The following is a 14,539-nucleotide window of genomic DNA, read 5'->3' as shown; positions in this document are numbered from 1 at the left end:
AAAATTACTAATTCTTAGAAAATTGACAAGTAGTATCAGCGCAGCTAAGCGTAAAAAATTATTTCGGGTTTTCCCATTGGCATCAATCATATGAAAATCTAATTGTTGAAAATTTTAAACTTCATACGAGGAATTCAAAGACATTCTGAGGATATATACAGGGGCTGATTTAGGAGGGGGGCGGGGGGCGGACTCACCCCCCTCAGGGATTCGACCCCCTGCCGACCCAAAGGGTCCCCCCTTTGTACTATTTTGAGATATCCATATTTCGTGACGGACCCTAAAATTTTTCTAAAGGCGCCTTCGCCGCCAATATATACTTACTTTAAGGCGGGAGCGCGCGCCAAAAAAAAAAAACAAATTTTTTTGGTCAAAATTTTCTAAAAAGTGCCTAAAAACGCCTTTTTTGGCGTTTTTCAAAATTTTGCCTGCGGCGCTGAAAAATTCACCAAAACACGGTCTTTTTTAGTGCTTTGGGAGAGCTTAGAAAATCATTTCGGTCGACCTAAAAAAAATCGACAAAATTTTCGAAAATTTTTGAAAATCCGCCCCCCCCCCCCCTCGAGAAATCGAGAAAATCCTAGATCGGCCCCTGGATATACAAACAGGTTGCCGATCCCATAGTATGGCATTTTGGGGAAAGCGCAATCAATCTGGGAATTTGAAAACACGTTAAAAATTGTGAAGGAAATCCGGAATATAACCGAGATTTAAGTGTGTTCCAAATTGCCCTGCATCGAGTTAACACGGTGTTAATTTAACCTAAGGCTTTCTAAAACTAATCATTGGCTGTGTAAAACTCAAAAAAAGGCCAGACACAGTTCTGCCAGACAGTTTTTGACTTAACACTTTGCACCGTAATGGTAGCTCTGATAACTTGTAGTTTGTTCTCGGTCTATGTAAAACATTTGCTCAATGTCAAATTTGAAAAGAGGCAATTTTGAAAACAGGCAAAACAGGCAATAAAAGCCTGATTTTGTGCTTCTTTTTGTCCACTAGTTAACGAGACGTCTAATTGAAATTTAGTAGCGCCAATAATCAGGGGCGGATCATCTAGGATTTTCTCGAGGGGGGTGGGGGCTTATTTTCAAAAAAAATCGAAATTTTTGTCGACCCCTTTTTAGGTCGTTCATATTGATTTTCCGAGCTCTCCCAGAGAAAATTGTTTGCGGAAAAATGTTCTGCGCCGCAGGCAAAATTTTGAAAAAACAGGCCAAAAAAGGCATTTTAAACTTTGACTGCAGATAAATTTAGCACACAGATAAATAAAAGGGTCTAGGCCTATAGAAAGGTCCAATCCAGAGCGAATTTCCCAACCAGCAGATGGATTCTAACACGAGAAGGCTACCAAACCAGATGAAGTTCCCAACCAGCAGAAGGGTCTCAACCAAGGAAAAGTATCAACCAACAGAGGGATCCTCCCAAACCAGACGAAAGCCCAACCAGCAGAAGGGTCTCAACCAAGAAAAAGTCTCAACCAAAAGAGGGATCCTCCCAAACAGATGAAGTTCCCAACCCGCAGAAGGGTCTCAACCAAGGAAAAGTCTCAACCAACAGAGGGATCCTCCCAAACCAGACGAAGTCCCAATCAGCAGAAGGGCCTCAACCAAGAAAAAGTCTCAACCAACAGAGGGATCCTCCCAAACCAGACGAAGTTCCCAACCAGCAGAAGGGTCTCAACCAAGGAAAATTCTCAACCAACAGAGGGATCCTCCCAAATCAGACGAAATCCCAATCACCAGAAGGGCCTCAACCAAGAAAAAGTCTCAACCAACAGAGGGATCCTCCCAAACCAGACGAAGTTCCCAACCAGCAGAAGGGTCTCAACCAAGGAAAAGTCTCAACCAACAGAGGGATCCTCCCAAACCAGACGAAGTCCCAATCAGCAGAAGGGCCTCAACCAAGAAAAAGTCTCAACCAACAGAGGGATCCTCCCGAACCAGACAAAGTCCCAACCAGCAGAAGGGTCTCAACCAAGGAAAAGCCTCAACCAACAGAGGGATCCTCGCAAACCAGACAAAATCTCAACCAGCAGAAGGGTCTCAACCCAGAAAAAGTCTCAACCAACAGAGGGATCCTCCCAAACCAGACGAAGTCCCAACCAGCAGAAGGGTCTCAACCAAGGAAAAGTCTCAACCAACAGAGGGATCCTCCCAAAACAGACAAAATTCCAAACAGCAGAAGGGTCTCAACCAAGGAAAAGTCTCAAACAACAGAGGGATCCTCCCAAACCAGACGAAATCCCAACCAGCAGAAGGGTCTCAACCAAGGAAAAGTCTCAACCATCAGCGGGATCCTCCCAAATTGGACGAAGTCCCAACCAGGAGAAGGGTCTCAACCAACAGAGGGATCCTCCCAAACCAGACGAAGTTCCCAACCAGCAGAAGGGTCTAAATCAAGGAAAAGTGTCAACCAACAGAGAGATCCTCCCAAACCAGACGAAGTCCCCAACCAGCAGAAGGGTCTTAACCAAAGAAATGTCTCAACCAACAGAGGGATCCTCCCAAACCAGACAAAAAAATCCCAACCAGCAGAAGGGCTTCAACCAAGAAAAAATCTCAACCAACAGAGGGAGCCTCTCAAACCAGACGAAGTTCCCAACCAACAGAAGGGTCTCAACCAAGGAAAAGTCTCAAACAACAGAGGTCTCCTCCCAAACCAGACAAGGTTCCCAACCAGCGGAAGGGTCTCAACCAAGGAAAAATTCCAACCAACAGAGGGATCCTCCCAAACCAGACGAAGTCCCAACTAGCAGAAGGGTCTCAACCAAGGAAAAATCTCAACCAACAGAGGGATCCTCCCAAACCAGACGAAGTTCCCAACCAGCAGAAGGGTCTCAACCAAAAAAAGTCTCAAACAACAGAGGTCTCCTCCCAAATCAGACGAAGTTCGCAACCAGCAGAAGGGTCTCAACCAATGAAAAACCTTAACCAACACAGGGATCCTCTCAAACCAGACAAATTTCCCAACCAGCAGAAGGGTTGCAATCAAGGAAGAGTCTCAACGAACAGAGGTATGATGCGTTGATTATAACCTGAGCATATGATTGATTCGTCATTAAGAGAAGTAGTACAGCAAACAAAGATAGCTCAAAATAATTCAAGTTTGGAAAATATTGTCCCTCTTAAGCCAGAAATTAAAATTTGACAAAATCGCGAAACCCCCCCCCACCAAAATCGGAACTAAGGAAACTAATATTTGGAAATTCAGAGGAGCGATACTAGAGATGATTTGACACGGGGATACGAAAAACGGAACCCCTCAAGCCCTTGTCCCCGGAAGTGTAAATAACCCTATCAGAACTCGAAAACTAGCGGCAGTACTGGGCTCAAATTTTGATATGTTGTAGGCCTAATTGAGGGAAACTTAAGTTTAGAACCCCAGAACCCTAAGACCCCACTTCTGTTTTTATGCCCTAAGTAAATAGACCCACCCCTAACTTCCGGAAGTCGTTTCTCGGCCTCCAATGAACGCAGGGAGATGAAAGTTGGAGGGATGATTTGTAGTGGCAAAACAAATCTTTTGTTATAATTCAAACTTTTTCCAACGGTTGGATCGGAAGCTATTAGCTTTTGAAAAACACCCGCCTAGATTGGAAATAGGTTATTTACGAACAATAATAAACAGTCGCATAATGATTTCATTGCGGCAGTCGACAAAAAATACGAACCGCGAAAAAGGACCCCAAATGAGTGAAAACCCTCTGGCGACTCCTTCCGATGGCAATAGCTTTTTTCCGGAAAAAACGACAATGGACCTTAGAAATGAGATAAATTTTGGAGTATGATTGAGATATAAATGGAGTTTGGTAGTTGGAACGCTCAAAATTTTCTTATCCCATATGTAGAAGTTTGAGCCCGGTTGACCACTGGATGACCTTAAGTTGACATTTGGGCTTTTTGACCCCAAAATTGCATAGAAAACTCCGCGATTAAAAAGAAGCAATCGCCATTCAAATGAATGAAGCAAAATTTTGCTTCTTTCATAACGAAACTCTTGAAATATAAAATTTGTTCCAATTCGGAGGCGTCAGTGGCAATTTGGAAATTTTGCTTATTTCTGCCGTTTTTATATTTGGCCAATATCAATACTCATTCTCTGAAACTGTTTACTTTCTTTCCAAATTTTAGATCACTGAAATCTGATTGGTGGATGTTTATTTTCGCGCATTCCGTCCCTCGCCTATGAGGGATTCCACCGTCCCTCGTGCTTGAAGGACCGAATGTTTGAAATTAATTTTTGCTTATATTCAGCCAATCAGAATTGACTACTCAAAATCTCGACGTAAATCGCAAAAATCTCAAGGTAAGGAAATAAATCCAGGCCATTAGTGGTAATATTGATTGATTAGATAATAAGCAGACTAGTTTTGAAGACTGCAAAATTGTCATGATTTTGAACTAATTTCCCAACCAGCAGAAGGGTCGCAACCAAGGAAGAGTCTTAACGAACAGAGGGATCCTCCCAAACCAAACGAAGTTCCCAACCAGCAGAAGGGTCTTAATCTAGGAAAAGTCTCAACCAACAGAGGGATCTTTCCAAACCAGACGAAGTTCCCAACCAGCAGAATGGTCTCAACCAATGAAAAGTCTCAACCAACATAGGGATCCTCCCAAACCAAACGAAGATCCCAACCAGCAGAAGGGTCTCAACCAAGGAAGAGTCTCAACCAACATAGGGATCCTCCCAAACCAGATGAAGTTCCCATCCAGCAGAAGGCTCTCAATCAAGGAAAAGTCTCAACCAACAGAGGGCTTTTCCCAAACCAGACGAATCTCCTAACCAGCAGAAGGGTCTCAACCAAAGAAAAGTCTCAAGCAACAGAATGATTCTTCAACCAACAGAAGGATCGTAGCTAACAGAAGCTTACCAGCCATCAAAACGGTCTCATACCGCAGAAAGATCCCAACTAATACAACGGTTCCGACCAGCAAAATAAGTTCTAAACTTGTTTATACTTAATTTCGCCAGTTTCAGCAATAATTGTTTATTTTTGGTTTACCAAGGTAGCATTTAAAATAAGGTCTCAACACCAGAAATTTTCAAAAGCTCGAATTTAAATAAATACTTTGAAATCTTATCAGATCCCAAACGATAAATGAGTTACGCATATGGTGATTTTCTAAGCGTTTTTAATAGTTGCTCATTAAATTCAACGTCTAAATTTCAATGATATAAAAATTGCATCAAAAATTGCAGAGGGAAACAAAACCATACCGAATAAAGTTTTTGTTCAGGCATCAAATGAAAGTAACGAGATGTTTGTCCTCCAAAATGATTTTCAATTTGTTTTTACATAGCATGAGGAAAGATGCATTTCAAAAAATCTCAAAATTTTCGCTTTGAATTTTTTTTTAATTTGAATCAATCGTTTATTGTTTATGGCAAACTCAACTCTAGAGACCTCAAAAAGCAGAGCAATTTCCCTTCTTTGCTGTAAGAGTATTTTTGTCATTTTTGAAAAAATTGATACAAGAAGATGGTTAAGCTAACCAAAAGAATTTTAACCAAACAAAAATTTTTCTCAGTTGGTTTTTGCTGAACTAAAATTGTCCTAATAACGCTATGTTTGTACCTCTAAAACTACTTGAGGTAAAGATGTACGCTTCATATAGTTCAATTGATTAAATGAAGTGATTGGAGCAGATAGGAGAATTTTCATGAAAAAATTAAAAGTAACGGCCGTTTTTTGTTCAGACTTTTGAAAAAATTAAAGAAAATATATGCTTGGGTGGTTTTCAGAATTCAGTTATTTTTCGTTTAAATACCTACGCATTTTAAAAAAATAGTACTGAAAGGTATCGTTGTCTTGAATTGTTATTTAGAACGATTTTCTGTGAAAATTTTTCTTAAAGTAACGGATTTTGAAAATAGCAAGTTTACGCGCGATAAGTTGCGTTTATAAAACACGCGTAAGCGGCGTTTTGATGCATTCCAAATTGAATTGAAGCGAGATACTTATTCCTATCAAAACAAATTTGCTCGTGTACAGGGTAAAGCCGTGAATGATGCGACTGCCACTTAATCCAAATCGAGTTGTTTTTGGGAAAAAATACCAAAAAACTACACATTTTGGGCAATATCAAAGATCAGTTGTGAAAATTGGAGTCGCGCAAAACTATTGCGATTAAATAGGTAGTCTGAATTCAACGATTTTGTTGTGCGAGATATTTCGCCACGCATAAATCATTCGTGTTATGCTTCCAGCTGTAGGATCGGTGGTCTTAATACACTTTCGACAAAATAAGAACTGAACATAGAATGTGTTTCCTTGGGACTTGCATGCAGTGTGGTTAGGCTCATAGTAACCCGAGCGTATGATTGATTCGTCATTAAGATAAGTAGTACAGCAAACAAAGATAGCTCAAAATAATTATAGTTTGGAAAATATTGTCCCTCTTAAGCCAGAAATTAAAATTCGACAAAATCGCGAGCCCCCCCCCCCACCAAAATCGGAACTAAAGCAGCTAATATTATGAAATTCAGAGGAGCGATACTAGAGATGATTTGACACGGGGATACAAAAAACGGAACCCCTCAAACCCTTGTGGGGCAAGTGACAACTGTCCCCGGAAGTGTAAATAACCCTATCAGAACTCGGAAACTAGCGGCAGTATTGTCCTCAAATTATAATATGTTGTAGGCCTAGTTGAGGCAAACTTACGTTTGGAACCCCAGAACCCTAGGATACCACTTACGTTCTTATGCCCTAAGTAAAAATACCCACCCATAACTTCCGCAAGTCGTTTCTCGGCCTCCACTGAACGCAGGGAGATGAAAGTTGGAGGGATAATTTATAGTGGCAAGATAAATCTTTTGTCATAATTTAAACTTTTATCCAAATAGGTTATTTAAAAACAACAATGGACAGTGGCATAATGATTTCACTGCGGCAGTCTACTTAAGATACGAACCGCGAAAGAAGTCCCCTTGTGAGTGAAAACCCTCCGGCGACTCCTTCCGATGGCAATAGCTTTTTTCCGGAAAAAGTGACAATGGACCTTAGAAATGAGATAAATTTTGAAGTATGATTGAGATATGAATGGAATTTAGTAGTTGGAACCCTCAAAGGTTTCTGATCCCATATGTGGAAGTTTGAACCCGGTTAACCACTGGATGACCTTAAGTTGACGTTTGGGCGTTTTGACCCCAAAATTGCATAAGAAACCCCGAGATAAACACCGGAAAGTGGTGTATTCCCTGGCCTATTCCCATGGAGATATGAACCGGCACCTTGATAAAAATTGGGTGGAAACTTGTATTTTGGGAACTAGATCAGAGGATGATAGTGATAGAGCTTGTACATTGCAACCCTGGAGTAGCAGAGTTAATTCAAAAAGGACATGGTAAATTTTGGGTTCAATTTGGTAATCGTTCTAATAATAGCAATTCAACTAGGTAGTGCCTGGGGAAACTGTTAGTAATAGGACTGCAGCATGAGAGTTAAGTCTAATAAATAGTATGAATGGACGGGAATCTTATTTGGCTTCCTGGATGTGACGTTTTGGTTTAATTCAAACCCTAATAGACGAACTACCTTCCTCTGATAGCTAGAAGGTCGGAATTCGAGTACAGTACAGATAGAAAATTTAAAAGCCTGAAATGATTTAGCTACCTATGAAAAGAGTCTCCCCCTACCCTTGGGAGGACGGAGCGTTAAAAAAGTCGTTAAAATAAAGACCTTGGGAGGGTCACTGAGCAAAGATAGCATGGTTTGGAGGTTGAGTTGAACTCGATAGCTGAAATCACTGACGTCAGGAAATAGTTGATTAGAATCGTATGACATTTGTTTGCTTGGTCAAATCGTGACACCTACCACATACCGGGTATCTAGTAAGCGTGAAAGGATTGATAGGAAAACGAATTTGGCACGTGGCAGAGTTGACAGGAGGAGGGAAATTGTCCTAAAGCATGTGCGGAAGGGTGATTTAAGCGGAATGGCGTGACTTAACTAAAACTAAGTGTAAAGAAAGATAAGGATTTGGAGGGTACTGGAGAAAATGTCAGATTCACAACAGTTGTTTGGTACTATAAGGAGTAGTTGGTTTTCAGTCAGAGTAGAGAGCAATTGATAACGAGACAAATTCTCAGTTAATTAGAGAGAACAATTGATCCTCCCAACAAGCAGAAGGGTCTCAATTTAGGAAAAGTCTCAACCAACAGAGGGTTCCTCCCAAACCGGACGAAGTTCCCAACCAGCAGAAGGGTCTCATTCTAGGAAAAGTCTCAACCAACAGAGGGATCCTTCCAAACCAAACGAATTTCCCAACCAGCAGAAGAGTCTCAACCAATGAAAAGTCTCAACCCACATAGGGAACCTCTCAAACCAGACAAAGTTCTCAACCAGCAGAAGGGTCTCAACCAAAGAAAAGGCTCAACCAACAGAGGAATCTTCCCAAACCAGACAAAATCCCAACCAGCAGAAAGGGTCTCAACCAAGGAAAAGTCTCAACCAAGATATGGATACTCTCAAACCAGACGAAGCTCCCAACCAGCAGAAGGGTCTCAATCTAGCAAAAGTCTCAACCAACAGAGGGATCCTACCAAACCAGACGAATTTCCCAAACAGCAGAAGGGTCTCAATCTAGGAAATCCTCAACCAACAGAGGGATTCTCCCAAACCAGACGAAGTTGCCAACCAGCAGAAGGGTCTCATTCTAGGAAAAGTCTCAACCAACAGAGGGATCCTTCCAAACCAGACAGATTTCCCAACCAGCAGAAGGGTCTCAACCAATGAAAAGTCTCAACCCACATAGGGATCCTCCAAAACCAGACGAAGTTCCCAAACAGCAGAAGGGTCTCAATCTAGGAAATCCTCAACCAACAGAGGGATTCTCCCAAACCAGACGAAGTACCCAACCAGCAGGAGGGTCTCATTCTAGGAAAAGTCTCAACCAACAGAGGGATCCTTCCAAACCAGACGGATTTCCCAACCAGTAGAAGGGTCTCAACCAATGAACAGTATCAACCAACAGAGGGATCCTCCCAAACCAGACGAAGTCCCAACCAGTAGAAAGGGTCTCAATCTAGGAAAAATCTCAACCAACAGAGGAGTCTTCCCAAACCAGACGAAGTTACCAATCAGCAGAAGGGTCTCAATCTAGGAAAATTCTCAACCAACAGAGGGATCCTCCCAAACCAGACGAATTTACTAATCAGCAGAAGGGTCTCAATCTAGGAAAAGTCTCAACCAACAGAGGAATCCTTCCAAACCAGACGAATTTCCCAACCAGCAGAAGGGTCTCAACCAATGAAAAGTCTCAACCCACATAGGGATCCTCTCAAACCAGACAAAGTTCCCAACCAGCGGAAGGGTCTCAACCAAGGAAGAGTATCAACCAACAGAGGGATCTTCTCAAACCAGACAAATTAGCCAACCAGCAGAAGGGTCTCAACCAAGGAACAGTCTCAACCAACAGAGGGATCCTCCTAAACCAGACCAATTTCCCAACCAGCAGAAAGGTCTCAACCAATGAAAAGTCTCTACCAAGATATGGATCCTCTCAAACCAGACAAAGCTCCCAACCAGCGGAAGGGTCTCAACCAAGGAAGAGTCTCAACCAAGGAAGAGTCTCAACCAACAAAGGGATCCTCGCAAACCAGACGAAGTTTCCAACCAGCAGAAGGGTCTCAATCTAGGAAAAGTCTCAACCAACAGAGGGATCCTCCCAAACCAGACAAAGTTACCAATCAGCAGAAGGGTCTCAATCTAGGAAAAGTCTCAACCAACAGAGGGATCCTTCCAAACCAGACGAATTTCCCAACCAGCAGAAAGGTCTCAACCAATGAAAAGTCTCAACCAAGATAGGGATCCTCCCAAACCAGACAAATTTCCCAACCAGCAGAAAGGTCTCAATCTAGGAAAAGTCTCAACCAGCAGAAGGGTCTCAACCAATGAAAAGTCTCAACCCAAATAGGGATCCTCTCAAACCAGACAGAGTTCTCAACCAGCGGAAGGGTCTCAACCAAGGAAGAGTCTCAACCAACAGAGGGATCCTCCCAAACCAGACAAAGTTCCCAACCAGCAGAAGGGTCTCAACCAAGGAAAAGTATCAATCAACAGAGGGATCCTCCCAAACCAGACGAAGTCCCAACCAGTAGAAAGGGTCTCAATCTAGGAAAAATCTCAACCAACAGAGGGATCTTCCCAAACCAGACGAAGTTACCAATCAGCAGAAGGGTCTCAATCTAGGAAAATTCTCAACCAACAGAGGGATCCTCCCAAACCAGACGAAGTTACCAATCAGCAGAAGGGTCTCAATCTAGGAAAAGTCTCAACCAACAGAGGGATCCTTCCAAACCAGACGAATTTCCCAACCAGCAGAAGGGTCTCAATCTAGGAAAAGTCTCAACCAGCAGAAGGGTCTCAACCAATGAAAAGTCTCAACCCACATAGGGATCATCTCAAACCAGACAAAGTTCCCAACCAGCGGAAGAGTCTCAACCAAGGAAGAGTATCAACCAAGGAAGAGTCTCAACCAACAAAGGGATCCTCGCAAACCAGACGAAGTTCCCAACCAGCAGAAGGGTCTCAATCTAGGAAAATTCTCAACCAACAGAGTGATCCTCTCAAACCAGACAAATTAGCCAACCAGCAGAAGGGTCTCAACCAAGGAAGAGTCTCAACCAACAGAGGGATCCTCCCAAACCAGACGAATTTCCCAACCAGCAGAAAGATCTCAACCAATGAAAAGTCTCTACCAAGATATGGATCCTCTCAAACCAGACAAAGCTCCCAACCAGCGGAAGGGTCTCAACCAAGGAAGAGTCTCAACCAAGGAAGAGTCTCAACCAACAAAGGGATCCTCGCAAACCAGACGAACTCCCAACCAGCAGAAGGGTCTATATCTAGGAAAAGTCTCAACCAACAGAGGGATCCTCCCAAACCAGACAAAGTTACCAATCAGCAGAAGGGTCTCAATCTAGGAAAAGTCTCAACCAACAGAGGGATCCTTCCAAACCAGACGAATTTCCCAACCAGCAGAAAGGTCTCAACCAATGAAAAGTCTCAACCAAGATAGGGATCCTCCCAAACCAGACAAATTTCCCAACCAGCAGAAGGGTCTCAATCTAGGAAAAGTCTCAACCAGCAGAAGGGTCTCAACCAATGAAAAGTCTCAACCCACATAGGGATCCTCTCAAACCAGACAAAGTTCCCAACCAGCGGAAGGGTCGCAACCAAGGAAGAGTCTCAACCAACAGAGGGACCTCTCAAACCAGACAATTTAGCCAACCAGCAGAAGGGTCTCAACCAAGGAAGAGTCTCAACCAATAGAGGGATCCTCCCAAACCAGACGAATTTCCCAACCAGCAGAAAGGTCTCAACCAATGAAAATTCTCAACCAAGATAGGGATCCTCCCAAACCAGATGAATTTCCCGACCAGCAGAAGGGTCTCAATCTAGCAAAAGTCTCAACCAACAGAGGGATCCTCCCAAACCAGACGAAGTCCCAACCAGTAGAAAGGGTCTCAATCTAGGAAAAATCTCAACCAACAGAGGGATCTTCCCAAACCAGACGAAGTTACCAATCAGCAGAAGGGTCTCAATCTAGGAAAATTCTCAACCAACAGAGGGATCCTCCCAAACCAGACGAAGTTACCAATCAGCAGAAGGGTCTCAATCTAGGAAAAGTCTCAACCAACAGAGGGATCCTTCCAAACCAGACGAATTTCCCAACCAGCAGAAGGGTCTCAATCTAGGAAAAGTCTCAACCAGCAGAAGGGTCTCAACCAATGAAAAGTCTCAACCCACATAGGGATCATCTCAAACCAGACAAAGTTCCCAACCAGCAGAAGGGTCTCAATCTAGGAAAATTCTCAACCAACAGAGGGATCCTCTCAAACCAGACAAATTAGCCAACCAGCAGAAGGGTCTCAACCAAGGAAGAGTATCAACCAAGGAAGAGTCTCAACCAACAAAGGGATCCTCGCAAACCAGACGAAGTTCCCAACCAGCAGAAGGGTCTCAATCTAGGAAAATTCTCAACCAACAGAGGGATCCTCTCAAACCAGACAAATTAGCCAACCAGCAGAAGGGTCTCAACCAAGGAAGAGTCTCAACCAACAGAGGGATCCTCCCAAACCAGACGAATTTCCCAACCAGCAGAAAGGTCTCAACCAATGAAAAGTCTCTACCAAGATATGGATCCTCTCAAACCAGACAAAGCTCCCAACCAGCGGAAGGGTCTCAACCAAGGAAGAGTCTCAACCAAGGAAGAGTCTCAACCAACAAAGGGATCCTCGCAAACCAGACGAACTCCCAACCAGCAGAAGGGTCTATATCTAGGAAAAGTCTCAACCAACAGAGGGATCCTCCCAAACCAGACAAAGTTACCAATCAGCAGAAGGGTCTCAATCTAGGAAAAGTCTCAACCAACAGAGGGATCCTTCCAAACCAGACGAATTTCCCAACCAGCAGAAAGGTCTCAACCAATGAAAAGTCTCAACCAAGATAGGGATCCTCCCAAACCAGACAAATTTCCCAACCAGCAGAAGGGTCTCAATCTAGGAAAAGTCTCAACCAGCAGAAGGGTCTCAACCAATGAAAAGTCTCAACCCACATAGGGATCCTCTCAAACCAGACAAAGTTCCCAACCAGCGGAAGGGTCGCAACCAAGGAAGAGTCTCAACCAACAGAGGGATCCTCTCAAACCAGACAATTTAGCCAACCAGCAGAAGGGTCTCAACCAAGGAAGAGTCTCAACCAATAGAGGGATCCTCCCAAACCAGACGAATTTCCCAACCAGCAGAAAGGTCTCAACCAATGAAAATTCTCAACCAAGATAGGGATCCTCCCAAACCAGATGAATTTCCCGACCAGCAGAAGGGTCTCAATCTAGGAAAAGTCTCAACCAACAGAGGGATCCTCCCAAACCAGACGAAGTTCCCAACCAGCAGAAGGGTCTCAATCTAGGAAAAGTCTCAACCCACATAGGGATCCTCTCAAACCAGACAAAGTTCCCATCCAGCGGAAGGGCCTCAACCAAGGAAAAGTCTCAGCCCACATAGGCATCCTCTCAAACCGGACAAAGTTCCCAACCAGCGGAAGGGTCTCAACCAAGGAATAGTCTCAACCAACAGAGGGATCCTCTCAAACCAGACAAAAATCCCAACCAGCAGAAGGGTCTCAACCAAGGAAGAGTCGCAACCAACAGAGGAATCCTCCCAAACCAGACGAATTTCCCAACCCGCAGAAGGGTCTCAACCAAAGGAAAGTCTCAACCAACATAGCGATCCTCTCAAACAGACAAAACTCCCAACCAGCGGAAGGGTCTCAACCAACAGAGTGATCCTCCCAAAATAAATGGAGTTCCCAACCAGCAGAAGGGTCTCAATCGAGGAAAACTCTCAACCAACAGAGAGATCCTCTCAAACCAGACAAATTTCCCAACCAGCAGAAGGGTCTCAACCAATGAAAAAACGCAACCCACATAGGGATCCTCTCAAACCAGACAAAGTTCCCAACCAGCGGAAGGGTCTCAACCAAGCAGGAGTCTCAACCAACAGAGGGATCCTCTCAAACCAGACAATTTCCCAACAAGCAAGAGGGTCTCAACCAAGGAAGAGTCTCAACCAAAAGAGGGATCCTCTCAAACCAGACAAATTTCCCATTCAGCAGAAGGGTCTCAACCAAGGAAGAGTCGCAACCAACAGAGGGATCCTCCCAAACCAGACAAATTTCCCAACCAGAAGAAGGGTCTCAACCAATGAAAAGTCTCAACCAACATAGGGATCCTCTCAAACCAGACAAAATTCCCAACCAGCGGAATGGTCTCAACCAACAGAGGGATCCTCCCAAACCAGACAAAGTCCCAACCAGCAGAAGGGTCTCAACCAAGGAAAAGTCTCAACCAACAGAGGGATCCTCCCAAACCAGACGAATTTCCCAACCAGCAGAAGGGTCTCAACCAATGAAAAGTCTCAACCAACATAGGGATCCTCTCAAACCAGACAAAATTCCCAACCAGCAGAAAGGTCTCAACCAATGAAAAGTCTCAACCCACATAAGGATCCTCTCAAACCAGACAAAGTTCCCAACCAGCGGAAGGGTCTCAACCAAGGAAGAGTCTCAACCAACAGAGGGATCCTCACAAACCAGGCAAATTTCCCAACCAGCAGAAGGGTCTCAACCAAGGAAGAGTCTCAACCAACAGAGGGTTCCTCCCAAACCAGACAAATTTCCCAACCAGCAGAAGGGTCTCAACTAATGAAAAGTCTCAACCAACATAGGGATCCTCTCAAACCAGACAAAATTCCCAACCAGCGGAAAGGTCTCAACCAACAGAGAGATCCTCGCTAACTAGATAGAATTCCCAACCAGCAGAAGGGTCTCAATCAAGGAAAAGTCTCAACCAACAGAGAGATCCTCGCAAACCAGACGAAGTTCCCAACCAGCAGAAGGGTCTCAACCAAAGAAAAGTCTCAACCAACAGAATGATTCTTGAACCAACAGAAGGATCGTACTAACAAAAGCTTACCAACCAGCAAAACGGTCTCATACCGCAGAACGTTCCCAACTAATAGAACGGTGCCGACCAGC

General features: G+C 43.8%; 2 protein-coding genes across 2 annotated transcripts; both read left to right on the top strand.

The window, feature by feature from the left end:
* The first annotated feature begins 1,502 nt into the window (after nucleotides 1-1,502).
* Nucleotides 1,503-2,930, top strand: LOC134854872 (serine/arginine repetitive matrix protein 5-like). Its single transcript, XM_063871230.1, has one exon. The coding sequence runs from the start codon at nucleotides 1,503-1,505 to the stop codon at nucleotides 2,928-2,930; it is 1,428 nt and encodes a 475-aa protein (XP_063727300.1).
* A 7,443-nt stretch (nucleotides 2,931-10,373) lies between these two features.
* LOC134854871 (uncharacterized) lies at nucleotides 10,374-12,455 on the top strand. The gene is made up of 2 exons (XM_063871229.1): nucleotides 10,374-10,988; nucleotides 11,757-12,455. The coding sequence occupies exons 1-2, from the start codon at nucleotides 10,374-10,376 to the stop codon at nucleotides 12,453-12,455; spliced, it is 1,314 nt and encodes a 437-aa protein (XP_063727299.1).
* The last annotated feature ends 2,084 nt before the right edge of the window (nucleotides 12,456-14,539 follow it).

The sequence above is a fragment of the Symsagittifera roscoffensis genome, chromosome 9 (assembly GCF_963678635.1).
Source record: "Symsagittifera roscoffensis chromosome 9, txSymRosc1.1, whole genome shotgun sequence".
NCBI lineage: Eukaryota > Metazoa > Xenacoelomorpha > Acoela > Convolutidae > Symsagittifera > Symsagittifera roscoffensis.
The sequence above is the reverse complement of the archived record's forward strand: the minus strand, read 5'-3'. Positions and strand labels throughout refer to the sequence as shown.

What these genes read in the sequence shown, in the direction of transcription:
- LOC134854871 (XM_063871229.1), top strand. Translation starts at nt 10,374, where the DNA reads ATGAAAAGTCTCAACCCACATAGGGATCATCTCAAACCAGACAAAGTT. An exon ending in ATTTCCCAACCAGCAGAAAG is followed by an intron (nt 10,989 to 11,756) that starts GTCTCAACCAAT and finishes CAACCCACATAG; the next exon opens with GGATCATCTCAAACCAGACA.
- LOC134854872 (XM_063871230.1), top strand. Translation starts at nt 1,503, where the DNA reads ATGAAGTTCCCAACCCGCAGAAGGGTCTCAACCAAGGAAAAGTCTCAA.